At 43.4% G+C, this 13,590-nt stretch overlaps 1 protein-coding gene across 1 annotated transcript in view; it reads left to right on the top strand.

The window, feature by feature from the left end:
• The window catches only part of HTR3B (5-hydroxytryptamine receptor 3B), a 39,103-nt gene extending 25,806 nt beyond the window's left edge, over window positions 1-13,297 (top strand). Inside the window, exons 7-9 of the mRNA XM_040418461.1 lie at window positions 6,746-6,956; window positions 8,116-8,313; window positions 13,032-13,297. Of these exons, the coding sequence (XP_040274395.1) occupies window positions 6,746-6,956; window positions 8,116-8,313; window positions 13,032-13,297 (675 nt within the window). The remainder of the gene's footprint in view (window positions 1-6,745; window positions 6,957-8,115; window positions 8,314-13,031) is intronic.
• The last annotated feature ends 293 nt before the right edge of the window (window positions 13,298-13,590 follow it).

Below are 13,590 nucleotides of genomic sequence, written 5' to 3'. Positions count from 1 at the left end.
TTAATTCATAGTTTTGATGCCTTCAGTGTGAATCTACAATTTTCATAGTCATGAAAATAAAGAAAACTCTTTGAATGAGAAGGTGTGTCCAAACTTTTGGTCTGTACTGTATATGTGGAGTCAGCTGACGACGGTGTAAAAGGAGTGCGCTCTTTCACGCAATAGTAGGATCTTGGATCTCTGCCACGCTCTTTATCCCTGGCGCTAGCATTGACCTGTAAGGCTGAGTTCCCATGAGTTATTTGGTCAGTTTTGGCCCCATAACTGCACAAAAAAGTGAAGTGTGCAGTGATTCTAAGAGCGACGCCAGTCATCTGCGTGTCATACTGACCCTATGTCTGTTACTGCAAGGCACAGTGTTCTACACCACTATACAGTCTCTCTGTAGCCAGGAAATAGCTGTTTTTAACGCAATTCGCCATAAATAAATTCAGATCAAAACAAATCTTTTCGTAAAATTCGTCAAACTGACCGAATTGAATTTTTGAGAAATTCGCTCATCTCTAATCATATGAGTAGATGATTTACATATGTTTCTAGAAAATGTATCTAGAGCAGATAGAAAATTAGGGTTTGCACTAGACGGGAAACTCGTAGTCTGGGTAATCCAAGCATTTCAAGATCCATCGATTGTATTAACCATGAAAACAAATGGGGAACATTATTATCTAGTTTCTGTAGGACCAGAATTGGTGGTTTAGCTCAGAATTACAAATAGACGTCGTCTTTCTCTAAGCTGGAATTCTACAGCTCGTTAATTTGCATATGAGCCATATAGCCTCATTACTGCAAAACAGGATAGCAAGTGTTCTATGCAATACACAGCTGCACATCAAGTAATGCAAGAAACAGCTATTAGGCCACACACCATTACCTGTTAGAGGGATGGCATGGAGACACATGGATGTGTACAGATTTATCGAGGAGAGGGAGGCATGAGATGGATAAATACTTGACTGTACTGTGCGTTTTCCTCTAAGAGCAGACATTTTCCATTCCAATTTCTGTTCTCTGTTATTCCTGTTGTATCAGAGCATTCACACAAAGAAGGGTTAAATGAACTGGACCATTTTCCGATTTTGTCTTTCGAATGCTTCAGTAGACATTGACTAATACTGAATTTAAGCTATGACCTAATGCCCATTTCTGCCAAGCTATGTCCCCTTTTCCTCTAAGCCATAGTCCTTTGTCTAACGAGGAGCAAAAAATATGTAAAACACATAATAAATCTGGCATGATGCATGAAGGCCAGTTTTTTGGTACAAATTCAGCCCAAATTATTGTTAATTTAGTTTAGTAAATGTGCCCCAATGTGTAGTCAAAAATGACTATATCATAATGCACTCTCCATCACCTTTAGTTGTAAAGGGAAGCACTAATGTAGTTGCCATGTTTATTAGTAGATATATGCCTTAAAGGGGTTATATCACCATAATAAGTCATCATCTATGGGTCGCCAGAGATAGGCAAACATTCTACTTGGCTGCCTCCAGTGGTTCCCAAGAGATTGAATGAAGCACCAGCTCATATGCCCAACCATCGCTCCATTCACTACAGGGTCTCCAAGACCCTGTTCTTATGACTGGTGGGAATCCCAATGGTCTGACCTCCATTGACCAGATACTTGTGCCTCTAGGTTCATGATAACTTCATGGTGGAATAACTCATGTCACTGATCCTTGACTGCTTTCTAGGTCCTTTACCAGTCTCTCTATTCTGGCCCTTCCAGGAAATAGCCACTCAGCCAATCAATAGTAAAGCCTGATCACCGCTGATGCCAGTGATTGGTTGAGCAGTCTCTTACTGTGTTTCAAGAGGGACCAGGGTGGAGATATCGGCGAGGACCTGGAAAACACTGTAACGAGAAGATGTTGCGTCCATATTAGGGACCTACAGGCACTCAATTGACCACTATATGTTCCCACCATGAGGCACCCTGTAGCTTAGAAGTTGATTATCCTTCTTTGAAACAACATCTGGACAGGTGTGGGACTGGTTTTGGTAGGAAGCAGACATATTTTTCTCATTCTGGATAACTACTTTAAGAATTCTCAAAAATATGGAATTGGTTTGATGTTGGTTCTCATCCAGCTGAAGTGGCTGAAATGTTTTAAAAATCCTTATAACATCATAAGGCTGATATTCCTCCTTTATTCTTTTCATACTCCAGTAACGTCCATGTGCGGAGAGTGAATGCAGCTGGTCACAGCGCTCACAATGAATTAAACATGGGCTCACTTACTTTCATTGAAGCCCTAATGTGTTTTTTTCTGGAACATCACTTTACATCACACATAGAATAGATGAGCAGTACACAAAATGGCATGTAGGACAGTGGATCTTGCCATGAATACGGCCATACTTTGTCTCCAAAACTTGTACAATAGACTTCCTTTAGTAGAACCAAGGGCATTACTGGGCACCGAATAATACGTTTTCTCTGTGACGTTATAATTAACCTGTGTGCCCCAGTCTTTCATGATAACTGATCTCCAAGCTGACACCCTTTTTCCTCTGCTTTGGCATGTCCAGAACTAGCAACGACCCTGGCAAGACAAGATAACCACGCAAAACACAGGGAGATGAATGGCCGGCATGGGACATAGCTCTCTCATGCAGCAGTGATTTCAGCTTTAATGGCAAAATCATTATCATTGCGACAATGGCTCACAAATGAGCAGAGGGTGAAATAAAGAGGAGGGGGGGAGAATTATGTGTGGAATAAATGAGCGCTTCCGAAATTCATAGCATCATAAAGAGAACCTTATCAAATGAACCAGCAGAAGGTTAGACGAGCAGCAGAGCAATTAGGCTAACACCGTAGGGCCTCTATTTCATCTTCTGTGTGCTCATCATGTACAAATTCCCAATTAGATTTATTTCTTTCATTACCATCAATGGGAATTCAAAACAATAGTGTATACAGCAAGCCCCCCTTAAAGGTACAGTTTTTTTCCACAGTGTATTGCTAATAGTAAGGAAAAAATAAAAGGCAGTTAACTAAACACAAATAGTTTTTTTTTGTACTTTTCCATACTCATCTGGTCTCCTAACACTTCCTGTAGTGTTCCTGAAGCTAGCAGCAACGACATTTTCCCCTTGTATGTCACCTCTTTAATTTTATCAGGAGATTGAAAATCACTCCAAGCTTCTAGAACCGGTCAGCGGATCTGTCATTAAAATCTATTCCTATGCTTACTCTCTGCAAGGGCTGAGTCTTTTGCTGGGCACCCCTCTGGGTCAACCATAGCCAGGGTCACCCATTGTAGGCAGAGAGTGGGGTAAAGGGCCTTTAATGCAGCTGAGGGAGCTCCGTATCTGGTATCTCCCAGGAATTATGACCCCCGAAAATGCCTTTCCCCAACCTCCCCTTAGTGGAAAGGGGAGTGGAAAGAGGGGTTATTGTGTTGCTGGAGGTGGTGGGGTTGATCCGGAGGATGTTGCCTGAACTCTAAATTTGGTTTCATCCCTCCTCAACTTATACCAGGTGGGAGTGAAGGGGAAGGAAAAGTTTAAACTCAAGCTCGTCTCAGGGTTTCTGGGCAGATTTTAGCTTTTTAAAGGCTTCTAGCCTTGCAAGTCTGCTTCGCCCACCTAGAACAAAAGCTTGGATTTGGATATAGAGATGACTTTCAGGAGATTACATCAATTTGACCACATAACATATAGAAATGTAAAACTGGTAGGCCATGTTGTTGTTCTGGGACTGGGAAAGGGGGAGGTAGCAGTGAACACATTGCAGATTCAGGATTGTGGGAATTGTGGTGTGATAGCTGGTAGGGTGAGGTTGTTTTATAGCTGGTCAAGGTTGTGCACACATGTGGAAATAAATGGTAGTGGTTTGGAACAAGAACGTTCATATGAATGTCTTGAAGTCATGTTCCGTTTCAAGCTTTAAAGTGGTTTTCTACTTCAATTCAATCAAATACCGAAGTTATTCAACGAACTCACACACAACTTTGCAAATAGCTAACCGGCTCATCAGAGCCCATATATTGTAATACTGTACCGAGACAGATCTACATACAGTATTAATCCGAAGTTATTAACAAAGCAACTTCGGATATAACATCCGAAGCATGCTTTGCTCATCTCTAGACATAAGTATTCAGACCCTTTGCTATGGCACTTGAAATTTAGCTATGGGTGCTCACACTTCTTTTAATCATCTTTAAGATGTTTCTACACCTTGATTGGAGTCTACCTTTGGTAAATTCAGTTGATTGGAGACGATTTGGAAAGACATGCCCCTGTCTATATAAGATCTTACAGCAGACAACGCATATCAAATGGAAAAAACAAGCCAGAAGGAGGAAAGAACTGCCTGTAGAGCCCTAAGACAGGATTGTGTGGGGGCAAGGATCTGGAGAAAGGTACAACATTTTTCTAATGGACTGAAAGGTCCTAAGAGCACAGTGGCCTCCATAATTCTTAAATGGAAGTAATCAAGGGAGAAGATCCGTGGTGACCAAGAACATTGAAAGACATGCCCCTGTCTATATAAGATCTTACAGCAGACACGCATATCAAATGGAAAAAACAAGCCAGAAGGAGGAAAGAACTGCCTGTAGAGCCCTAAGACAGGATTGTGTGGGGGCAAGGATCTGGAGAAAGGTACAACATTTTTTTAATGGACTGAAAGGTCCTAAGAGCACAGTGGCCTCCATAATTCTTAAATGGAAATAATCAAGGGAGAAGATCCGTGGTGACCAAGAACATTGTTTCACTTTGTCATTATGGGGTATTGAGTGTGGAATGATGGGGAAAAAAATTGAACCTTTTTTTAGCACAAGACAGCAACATAAAATGTGACGAAAGTGAAAAGGTCTACCTTTGAAGACATTCTGAATGCAATGTATAAGATGCGGACTTTAGATAACCCATTCAAATTATATAAATTCTGGATATAATTTTTGAAATCACTCCATGTATTCTACTTCATGTCCTGGTTCTTTATCTTCCACTTTGGACTTTTAGCACACCAAACGGCCTCGCTTGACCTCCTCAATCAGACCATTCACTGCAACCAGAGAGAGGCCACTGCAGTGACTTAATTAGCGCATCACACATTACACTGATCAGTGCAATGCTTTTCTGTAAACATCTTTATCTAGGGCCATCAAGAGAACAATAGATGTCACTACCAGAGCTTTGGGACGTTCTCACAGCTCTGTTTCTCCACCCCTGTGATGATGTCACTACTAGAGCTGGGAGGAGTTCTCACTGCTCTGTTTACTTTTGGTTTCCTTCCTCCCAGCTGTTCCTCATGCGTTTGATTTCCCTCTCTTTATATCACCCCTCCTCCTATTGTAGGGCGTGGATTATAGTTCTCATTTCAGTTGTAGCTCTTGCTTTAGTATCTTCACTTGTAGCTATCAGTTCACTGGACCTGTGTTCTGCTGCAGCAAGCACTCCGGATATTGCCAGCTGTCCTTGGATCCATCTTCTCTGCGGCTGCAACACCTTCAGCTAAGTGTACAGACATTGTTGTGTACCTGATTATTTTCTGACTGGATCTGAGGTGGCCACGGTTCCCTCCATATACTGAGTAGGGCACCGGTGGTCGTGCCCCTTCCACTATTGTAGGGGTTACAGTGGTCATCAGTCTTAGGCACGTGGGCATGCCTCGTTCCGCCATTTGGATCCGGGCATGTGCTTTAGCAGCATAGGGAGAGCTTTGAGGGTCGGACAGGGGTCACCCTTTATCCTCCCTAGTTTGGGTCCGGTCAGTAGCTCTTTTACTGTGTATACTATTGTTGCTCACATACAGCCGTGACAATAGAGCTGTCATATTATCATCCCAATTTTACTGATCACTATTACACTAACAGATAACATCTTTCTGTTTTGGCAGCAGTAAACTAAAGGATGGGTTACTTATCTGTATAGGACATTTATCTCTCTGGATAAATACTGGAAAATATAGTATTTTTTATTTATTTTTAAATGCCCCTTTCTGATGGAAGGGTCCCTTTAATATGAACCACCAGTACTTGCTGACTTAAAGTGAATGTGTCATCAGAAAATGAAGGATATGTATTACAATTTGAATTACAAGTAAGTAGTTAAAGGCTATGTATACCTTCGGGAACAATTTTTTTTATGATTGCATTGTACTCATTTTGGGCTAAAAATTTTTTTTTCAATTGGTCTTTATTAAAAATATTGAGCCAATCTGTGACCAAAGATTAACTTTTTCTAGCTGTGTGATCTAATAACCCTTATTTCTAAATTACTATAAGATTATAGACACTTATTTAAGCCACGTTATTATCAGTAAGATAAGTGAGCTGTAATGAGTGTTTACAGTGTCAGAGAGCAGAGATAAGGAGCCTGTCAGCTCCCTGCCTGATGGAGCAAAGAGAAAATACTGATCCTGCTAGTAGATAAACTCAAAGCTGTGCAGGGAAAATGGCTCTTCATTTTTAATAAAGACTAATTTGAAAAAAAGATTTTTTTTGCTCAAAATGAGTACCACAGGTGTACATAGCTTTTAAAGAAATGCAGATCCCTGAATAAAGCCCCACGTGTCAGTATGTTCACAGCATCACATCCTGCTGGTGCGTCTTTACCTATCCTTGGATAGCATTGAAATTTGTCTACCCTTCTGCCCTTTTTCTTGCTAACATAAAGAAACCTTTGCCCAAAGCAGAGACCCCACTTTCAAGCGGCACAATCTTGGCTGCCGATATGCTTTGTATAACCTTATGTTATTTATTACCATTTAATTACTTTTGTTTTCCAGCTTGTTATCCGCCGCCGCCCCCTGCTGTATATTGTAGGCATTCTTCTTCCGAGCATTCTACTTATGATTGTGGACCTCATGAGCTTCTACCTGCCCCCTGACAGCGGGACTCGGATCATGTTTAAAACCAGCATTCTTGTTGGATACACGGTCTTCAGGGTTAACATGGCAGATGAGCTACCAGCTACAGCCTTAAGTGTACCATTAATTGGTGAGTATATCAAACCATGACTAATTACGTGGTAAATGTCTCTAATTTCCAGTGATTGGTCCAGTGTTTAATCCATTCACTGCCAGGGGTTTTTGGTAATTTTGCACCTCTGGTAGCCAGGACAGTTTTTATAATTTTGACTTGTAAATAACACCCAACCTTTAAAAAAAATGATGCTAAACCCCTATATTGAAAGAGACATACGACACATTGTTAAAATTCCACTACAATTCCAGTACATTATATACATAAGCACCCTCATGCAACTTTGCATCAAAATGCTTATTGGTCATAAATTAATAGTGGCTAAAAGTTTGACCCAGGTATAAGATTAGATACAAATCTCCTAAAAATGTAAGTTAATATGTGGATTCATATATATTACCTATGCCTATGACCGCAGTCGTGACAGCTTTAAACATCATGGGGTCAATAAATGGTCTAACTAGGCTAACAAAAGTCCTTAGATGTACAATAGTTCATTTTATCACATCTTTTCAAGGGAAAAACAGAAGACATCCCCCATATGAGACAATCAGAGAGCACAACCCTCGCTGTCCCTTCCTCTGCTCCTTCACACAGGCTGAAGTGAGAGCTGCAAATCTATGATGCTCTCGAAGCTTGTTTTAAAATCAGATTCAACCTGAACTAGAACCTTTAGTAGAAAAGACGTATCACATATGTCCTTGGCTACTATGGTGCTTCCCTGCCAGGACATACTAGTATGAGATTTTTCTTTTGCAAGGAAAGACTTAATAATTTGTCTCGAGTTGTATCTCTCTATAAATGTTCCTACAAGATCAAAAAGTTTCTCTGAGAGCATTTCATTGAAACTAAAACATTTTAATAAAACAAATGTTTCAGGATAGCTGATGTCCTCTTTAAAGGAGTTATCTACTTGAGTTGACCTCTCGGATGAAAAGTTAATCACAGGTTTTGCCTCTGCTGGGACGACTAGCCTTCAGTTGTAATTTATGTATTACACTGTTTTTATTGAAATTAATGGTCTGTCAATGTAATGCATAGATACAGCCTCTCAGGCTAAGAGGTCTTGAACCATTTAGCACCTTGGGCAGTTATTGGGAAAAATCCTTCACATGTTTTTTAGAGAACTAGTAACTGGAGATATGTGTAAAAAAAAATTATATTTTTTCTATAGGTGTGTTCTTTGTTGTATGCATGGCCCTCATGGTTTTGAGCCTTGGCAAATCTATTGTGGTCATAAAATTTCTTCACATTGACAAAGATGCATCTGGAGATCTTCTAATATCTCAGTGTTCAATGCTGTCCAAGAGAAGACGCAGTCATGATGAAAACACAGAAGACAACTCCATGGGTTCAACCAATTATACGGCAGGTATATACAGTATGAGGCCCTATTAAGTTTTGAGGAAACACAAAATTGATCTTCTGATGTCATAGATCACTTTGGTGAGCTTGAGGCTCCAGAGATTTAAAAAAAAGTTCAACACATCCTCAGTAGTAAAAGAAAACGTAATGAAACCTCTTTTAGGCTACTTTCACACTTGCACTTTCCCTTTCCGCTATTGAGATCTGTCATAGGATCTCAATAGCCGGGGAAAACGCATCAGTTTTATCCCCATTCATTGTGAATGGGGAAAAAACGGAACTGAACTAAACAGAGTGCACCAGAATGCATTCCATTCCGTTTGGTTGCGTCCCCATCGCGGACAGAATAACACTGCAAGCAGGGTTTTTCTGTCCGCGATGTGGTGTAGAGCAAGACGGATCCGTCCTGACACACAATGTAAGTCAATGGGGACGGATCCGTTTTCTCTGACAAAAGAAAATGGATCCGTCCCCCATTGACTTTCAATGGAGTGCATGACGGATCCGTCTTGGCTATGTTAAAGATAACACAACCGGATCCGTTCATAACGGATGCAGACGGTTGTATTATGAGAACAGAAGCGTTTTTGCTGATCCATGACGGATCCAGCAAAAACGCTTTAGTGAAAGTAGTCTTAGTTGACAAACAAAATTGCACTGAAAAATTGTCTTTTAGGCCTCATGCACACGAACGTTTTTTTTCACGGTCCGCAAAAACAGGGTCCGTAGGTCCGTGATCCGTGACCGTTTTTTCGTCCGTGGGTCTTCCTTGATTTTTGGCGGATCCACGGACATGAAAAAAAAGTCATTTTGGTGTCCGCCTGGCCGTGCGGAGCCAAACGGATCCGTCCTGAATTACAATGCAAGTCAATGGGGACGGATCCGTTTGACGTTGACACAATATGGTGCCATTTCAAACGGATCCGTCCCCATTGACTCAATGTAAAGTCCGGAGTCCCTTTTATACCATCAGATCGGAGTTTTCTCCAATCCGATGGTATATTTTAACTTGAAGCGTCCCCATCACCATGGGAACGCCTCTATGTTAGAATATACTGTCGGATATGAGTTAGATCGTGAAACCTCATTTCCGACAGTATATTCTAACACAGAGGCGTTCCCATGGTGATGGGGACGCTTCTAGTTAGAATATACTACAAACTGTGTACATGACTGCCCCCTGCTGCCTAGCAGCATCCGATCTCTTACAGGGGGCCGTGATCAGCACAATTAACCCCTCAGGTGCCGCACCTGAAGGGGTTAATTGTACTATCATATCCCCCTGTAAGAGATCAGGGCTGCCAGGCAGCAGGGGGCAGACCCCCCCCCCCCCCTCCCCAGTTTGAATATCATTGGTGGCCAGTGCGCCCCCCCCCCTTCCTCCATTGTAATAAATCGTTGGTGGCACAGTGTGCGCCCCCCCCCTTCCTCCCTCTATTGTAATAATTCGTTGGTGGCACAGTGTGCCCCCCCCCCGCCTCCCCCCCCTTCCTCCCTCTATTGTAATAATTCGTTGGTGGCACAGTGTGCGCCCCCCCCTTCCTCCCTCTATTGTAATAATTCGTTGGTGGCACAGTGTGCCCCCCCCCGCCTCCCCCCCCTTCCTCCCTCTATTGTAATAATTCGTTGGTGGCACAGTGTGCGCCCCCCCCCCCCTTCCTCCCTCTATTGTAATAAATCGTTGGTGGCAATCATTGGCCCCCCTCCCTCTATAGCATTTTCAACATTGGTGGCCAGTGTGCGGCCTCCCATCTTGCGCCCCCCCCCCCCCCCCCCCGATCATTGGTGGCAGCGGGTTACTAGCAATAGTACAAGATTCATACTTACCTGGGAGCTGTGATGTTCGTGTCCGGCCGGGAGCTCCTCCTACTGGTAAGTGACGGTTCATTTAGCAATGCGCTGCACAGACCTGTCACTGTCACTTACCAGTAGGTGGAGCTCCCGGCCGGACACGAACATCGCAGCAGCAGGTAAGTATTAATCTTCTACTATTGTACTATTGCTAAGTAACCATGGCAACGAGGACTGTAGTAGCGTCCTGGTTGCCATGGTTACCGATCGGAGCCCCAGCGAATAAACTGGGACTCCGATCGGAACTCCGCTGCCACCAATGATGATGGGGGGGAGGGGGGGGGGGGGGGGGGGGGAGATGGGAGGCTGCACACTGGCCACCAACGTTGTTAATGCTATAGAGGGGGGGGGGGGGGCAATGGGGGGCGCACACTGTGCCACCAACGATTTATTACAATAGAGGGAGGAAGGGGGGGGGGCGCACACTGTGCCACCAACGAATTATTACAATAGAGGGAGGGGGGGGGGGGGCCGCACTGGCCACCAATGATATTCAAACTGGGGAGGGGGGGGGGGGGGGGCTGCCCCCTGCTGCCTGGCAGCCCTGATCTCTTACAGGGGGATATGATAGTACAATTAACCCTTTCAGGTGCCGCACCTGAAGGGGTTAATTGTGCTGATCACGGCCCCCTGTAAGAGATCGGGTGCTGCCAGGCAGCAGGGGGCAGTCTTGTACACAGTTTGTAGTGTATTCTAACTAGAAGCGTCCCCATCACCATGGGAACGCTTCTGTGTTAGAATATACTGTCGGTTCTGAGTTTTCACGAAGTGAAAACTCAGCTTTGAAAAAGCTTTTATGCAGACGGATCTTCGGATCCGTCTGTATAAAAACTAAACTACGGCCACGGATCACGGACACGGATGCCAATCTTGTGTGCATCCGTGTTCTTTCACGGACCCATTGACTTGAATGGGTCCGTGAACCGTTGGCCGTGAAAAAAATAGGACAGGTCATATTTTTTTCACGGCCAGGAAACACGGATCACGGATGCGGCTGCAAAACGGTGCATTTTCCGATTTTTCCACGGACCCATTGAAAGTCAATGGGTCCGCGAAAAAAAACGGAAAACGGCACAACGGCCACGGGTGCACACAACGGTCGTGTGCATGAGGCCTTAGGAGAATGATTCTCTCAAGGAAGATGAATAGGTCATATAAAAGCTGGTCTAGATAAGGGGGTGGTCTTCTCAATGAACTGGTCTCTTAAAGAGGTCCCACTGTAAATTACATTCTGACTAATAATCACTGTTTACAGTTTTTAATCACTTCCAATCAGCAAGTCATCCTGCCAGGAGTAGGTTATGGGGGTTGTCCACCATGCCATTCCTTCCTCAATGCCTCCCTTGGATTTCAGTGGAACACTGTTTGTCCAGCCATTGATAGCCTTCTAATCGACTGATATCATTAAAGAGGACCTTTCACCGCTCCTGACAGGCCTGTTTTAATAGCTTCATGCATTCCCCATGTAATAATAATTCTGGAGCATCTATTCTTATGGCTCTATGTTGTGCCATTCCTTTATTATTTCTACTAGAAGTTATGAATGAATTGCTAGCAGTCTGCAGTAAGGGTACAGAGGGGCGGTAACCAGTTGGGGGGTGTACCTGCACAGTCTAACAATGGCAGCACTGATTGGATAGAGTCAGACTGTGCAGGTACACCCCCCCCAACTGGTTACCTGCCCTCTGTACCCTTACTGCAGACTGCTAGCAATTCATTCATAACTTCTAGTAGAAATAATAAAGGAATGGCACAACATAGAGCCATAAGAATAGATGCTCCGGAATTGTTATTACATGGGGAATGCATGAAGCTATTAAAACAGGCATGTCAGGATCGGTGAAAGGTCCTCTTTAAGGAGTATGTGGGTGCCTACAGAAATACATTTCAGTTAAAGGGTTTTTTTGGGAGTAAAATATTAATGACCTATCTTCAGGATAGGTCATCAATATCTCATCAGTGGGGGACTGACTTTCGGCAGTTTGAGGAGGCCACAGGGCTCCAATGAGCCCTGCTACCTCTTCCTATGCTAGTGATATCACGTTCATCAGTCACATGAACAGGACCATTCATGTGAACAGACTGCAATACCAAGCACAGTCACTATTCAATGTGTACAAAGAAAAGAACACAAATGCAATAGCACTCTGCACCCAGCACTCCGCCCTGCCTCCATGCTGAATGTTGAATGAGGCATTGGTGTACATTTTGGCCAAAGCGTAATAAGCCACTCACCACATCAAGGTCGCCTCTATGAGTGGTCCCTAACACTAGTTCCTACCTGTTTATGGGCCATGACAGCCACACAAAGTCCAGGGAGCGCAGGTACAGCATGAACGCTAGGCACACTGTGCTTTTAACCCCGTCCGGTGCTGTTACAGCTTTCATCGGATCCAGGGATGCAAGTACCAACATGCATGCTGAGCCCACTATATACTTCTCCTGGAGCCAAATGGCTACCGGTAGGCCCTGTAGAAGTAGACTCAGTTTTATACTGACTTTAAAACCAGCCTCCAGGGCAGACCAACTGGTCAGGTGTGCATGACTGCATGGAGATCGCCACGCCTCCAATATATACTACAAAGAACTATTCAATGTGTAGCACCATGTTTGGTATGCTGAGAGAAGACCACAACGCCCACTGAAGCAGTATGGCCTCTTCTAGCAGCTGATTGGCTGTGGTGCTGGAAATCAGAACCCCACCACTCAGATATTGATGGTATAACCTGAGGATAGGCCATAAGTACTGTTCTTCTGGAAAACCCCTTTAAACAGCCCCCATTCAAATCAATGGGCCACCATTTTTTCAGAACAGGACCCAATGCCTTATAATCTATATGCCCTAATAGGACAACACATTTTTTTACATTCTAGAGAGCCTCTGTGGTTTCGATGAAGTGTTCCAGAACCCAGCTATATCAGAGGATCCATTGATGGAGCAGATCCTACAGGAGGTGACCTCCATCCGTTCATATGTACAGAAGATGGAGTCAGAAGAAACCTGGCACAGCCATTGGCTCGATCTGTGCTATAAATTAGACAGTCTTATGTTTAGAGCCTATATGCTGCTCTTTACCACCTATGCGGCTACTCTTACATTTTTATGGTGGGCATGGAGTTCATATACTGTACCTACATGAATGAAATAATATTGAAATATAACATATTATCCTCATACATCATCTTACAATTTATATTCAGAATGTATCCCCATATAAAACTGAGTAACTGTAAATACACTGAATTATGTAGCTTGTACTGCTTTTCAGCTACACTCCAAATTATAGTCCAGACCTGTGTTCGCAATTCTGTCAACTTCAGCACTGAAATCTCCCAGCATTCCTTAATGCCTACACAGAACTTGCTCTGACTATTTGCATTTTGGGAAGAGTAGCTTTCACACCAACTAGCAGTAACATTATAGGAGTGCATC

Source organism: Bufo bufo, chromosome 1, assembly GCF_905171765.1.
Source record: "Bufo bufo chromosome 1, aBufBuf1.1, whole genome shotgun sequence".
Lineage (NCBI taxonomy): Eukaryota > Metazoa > Chordata > Amphibia > Anura > Bufonidae > Bufo > Bufo bufo.
The sequence above is the reverse complement of the archived record's forward strand: the minus strand, read 5'-3'. Positions and strand labels throughout refer to the sequence as shown.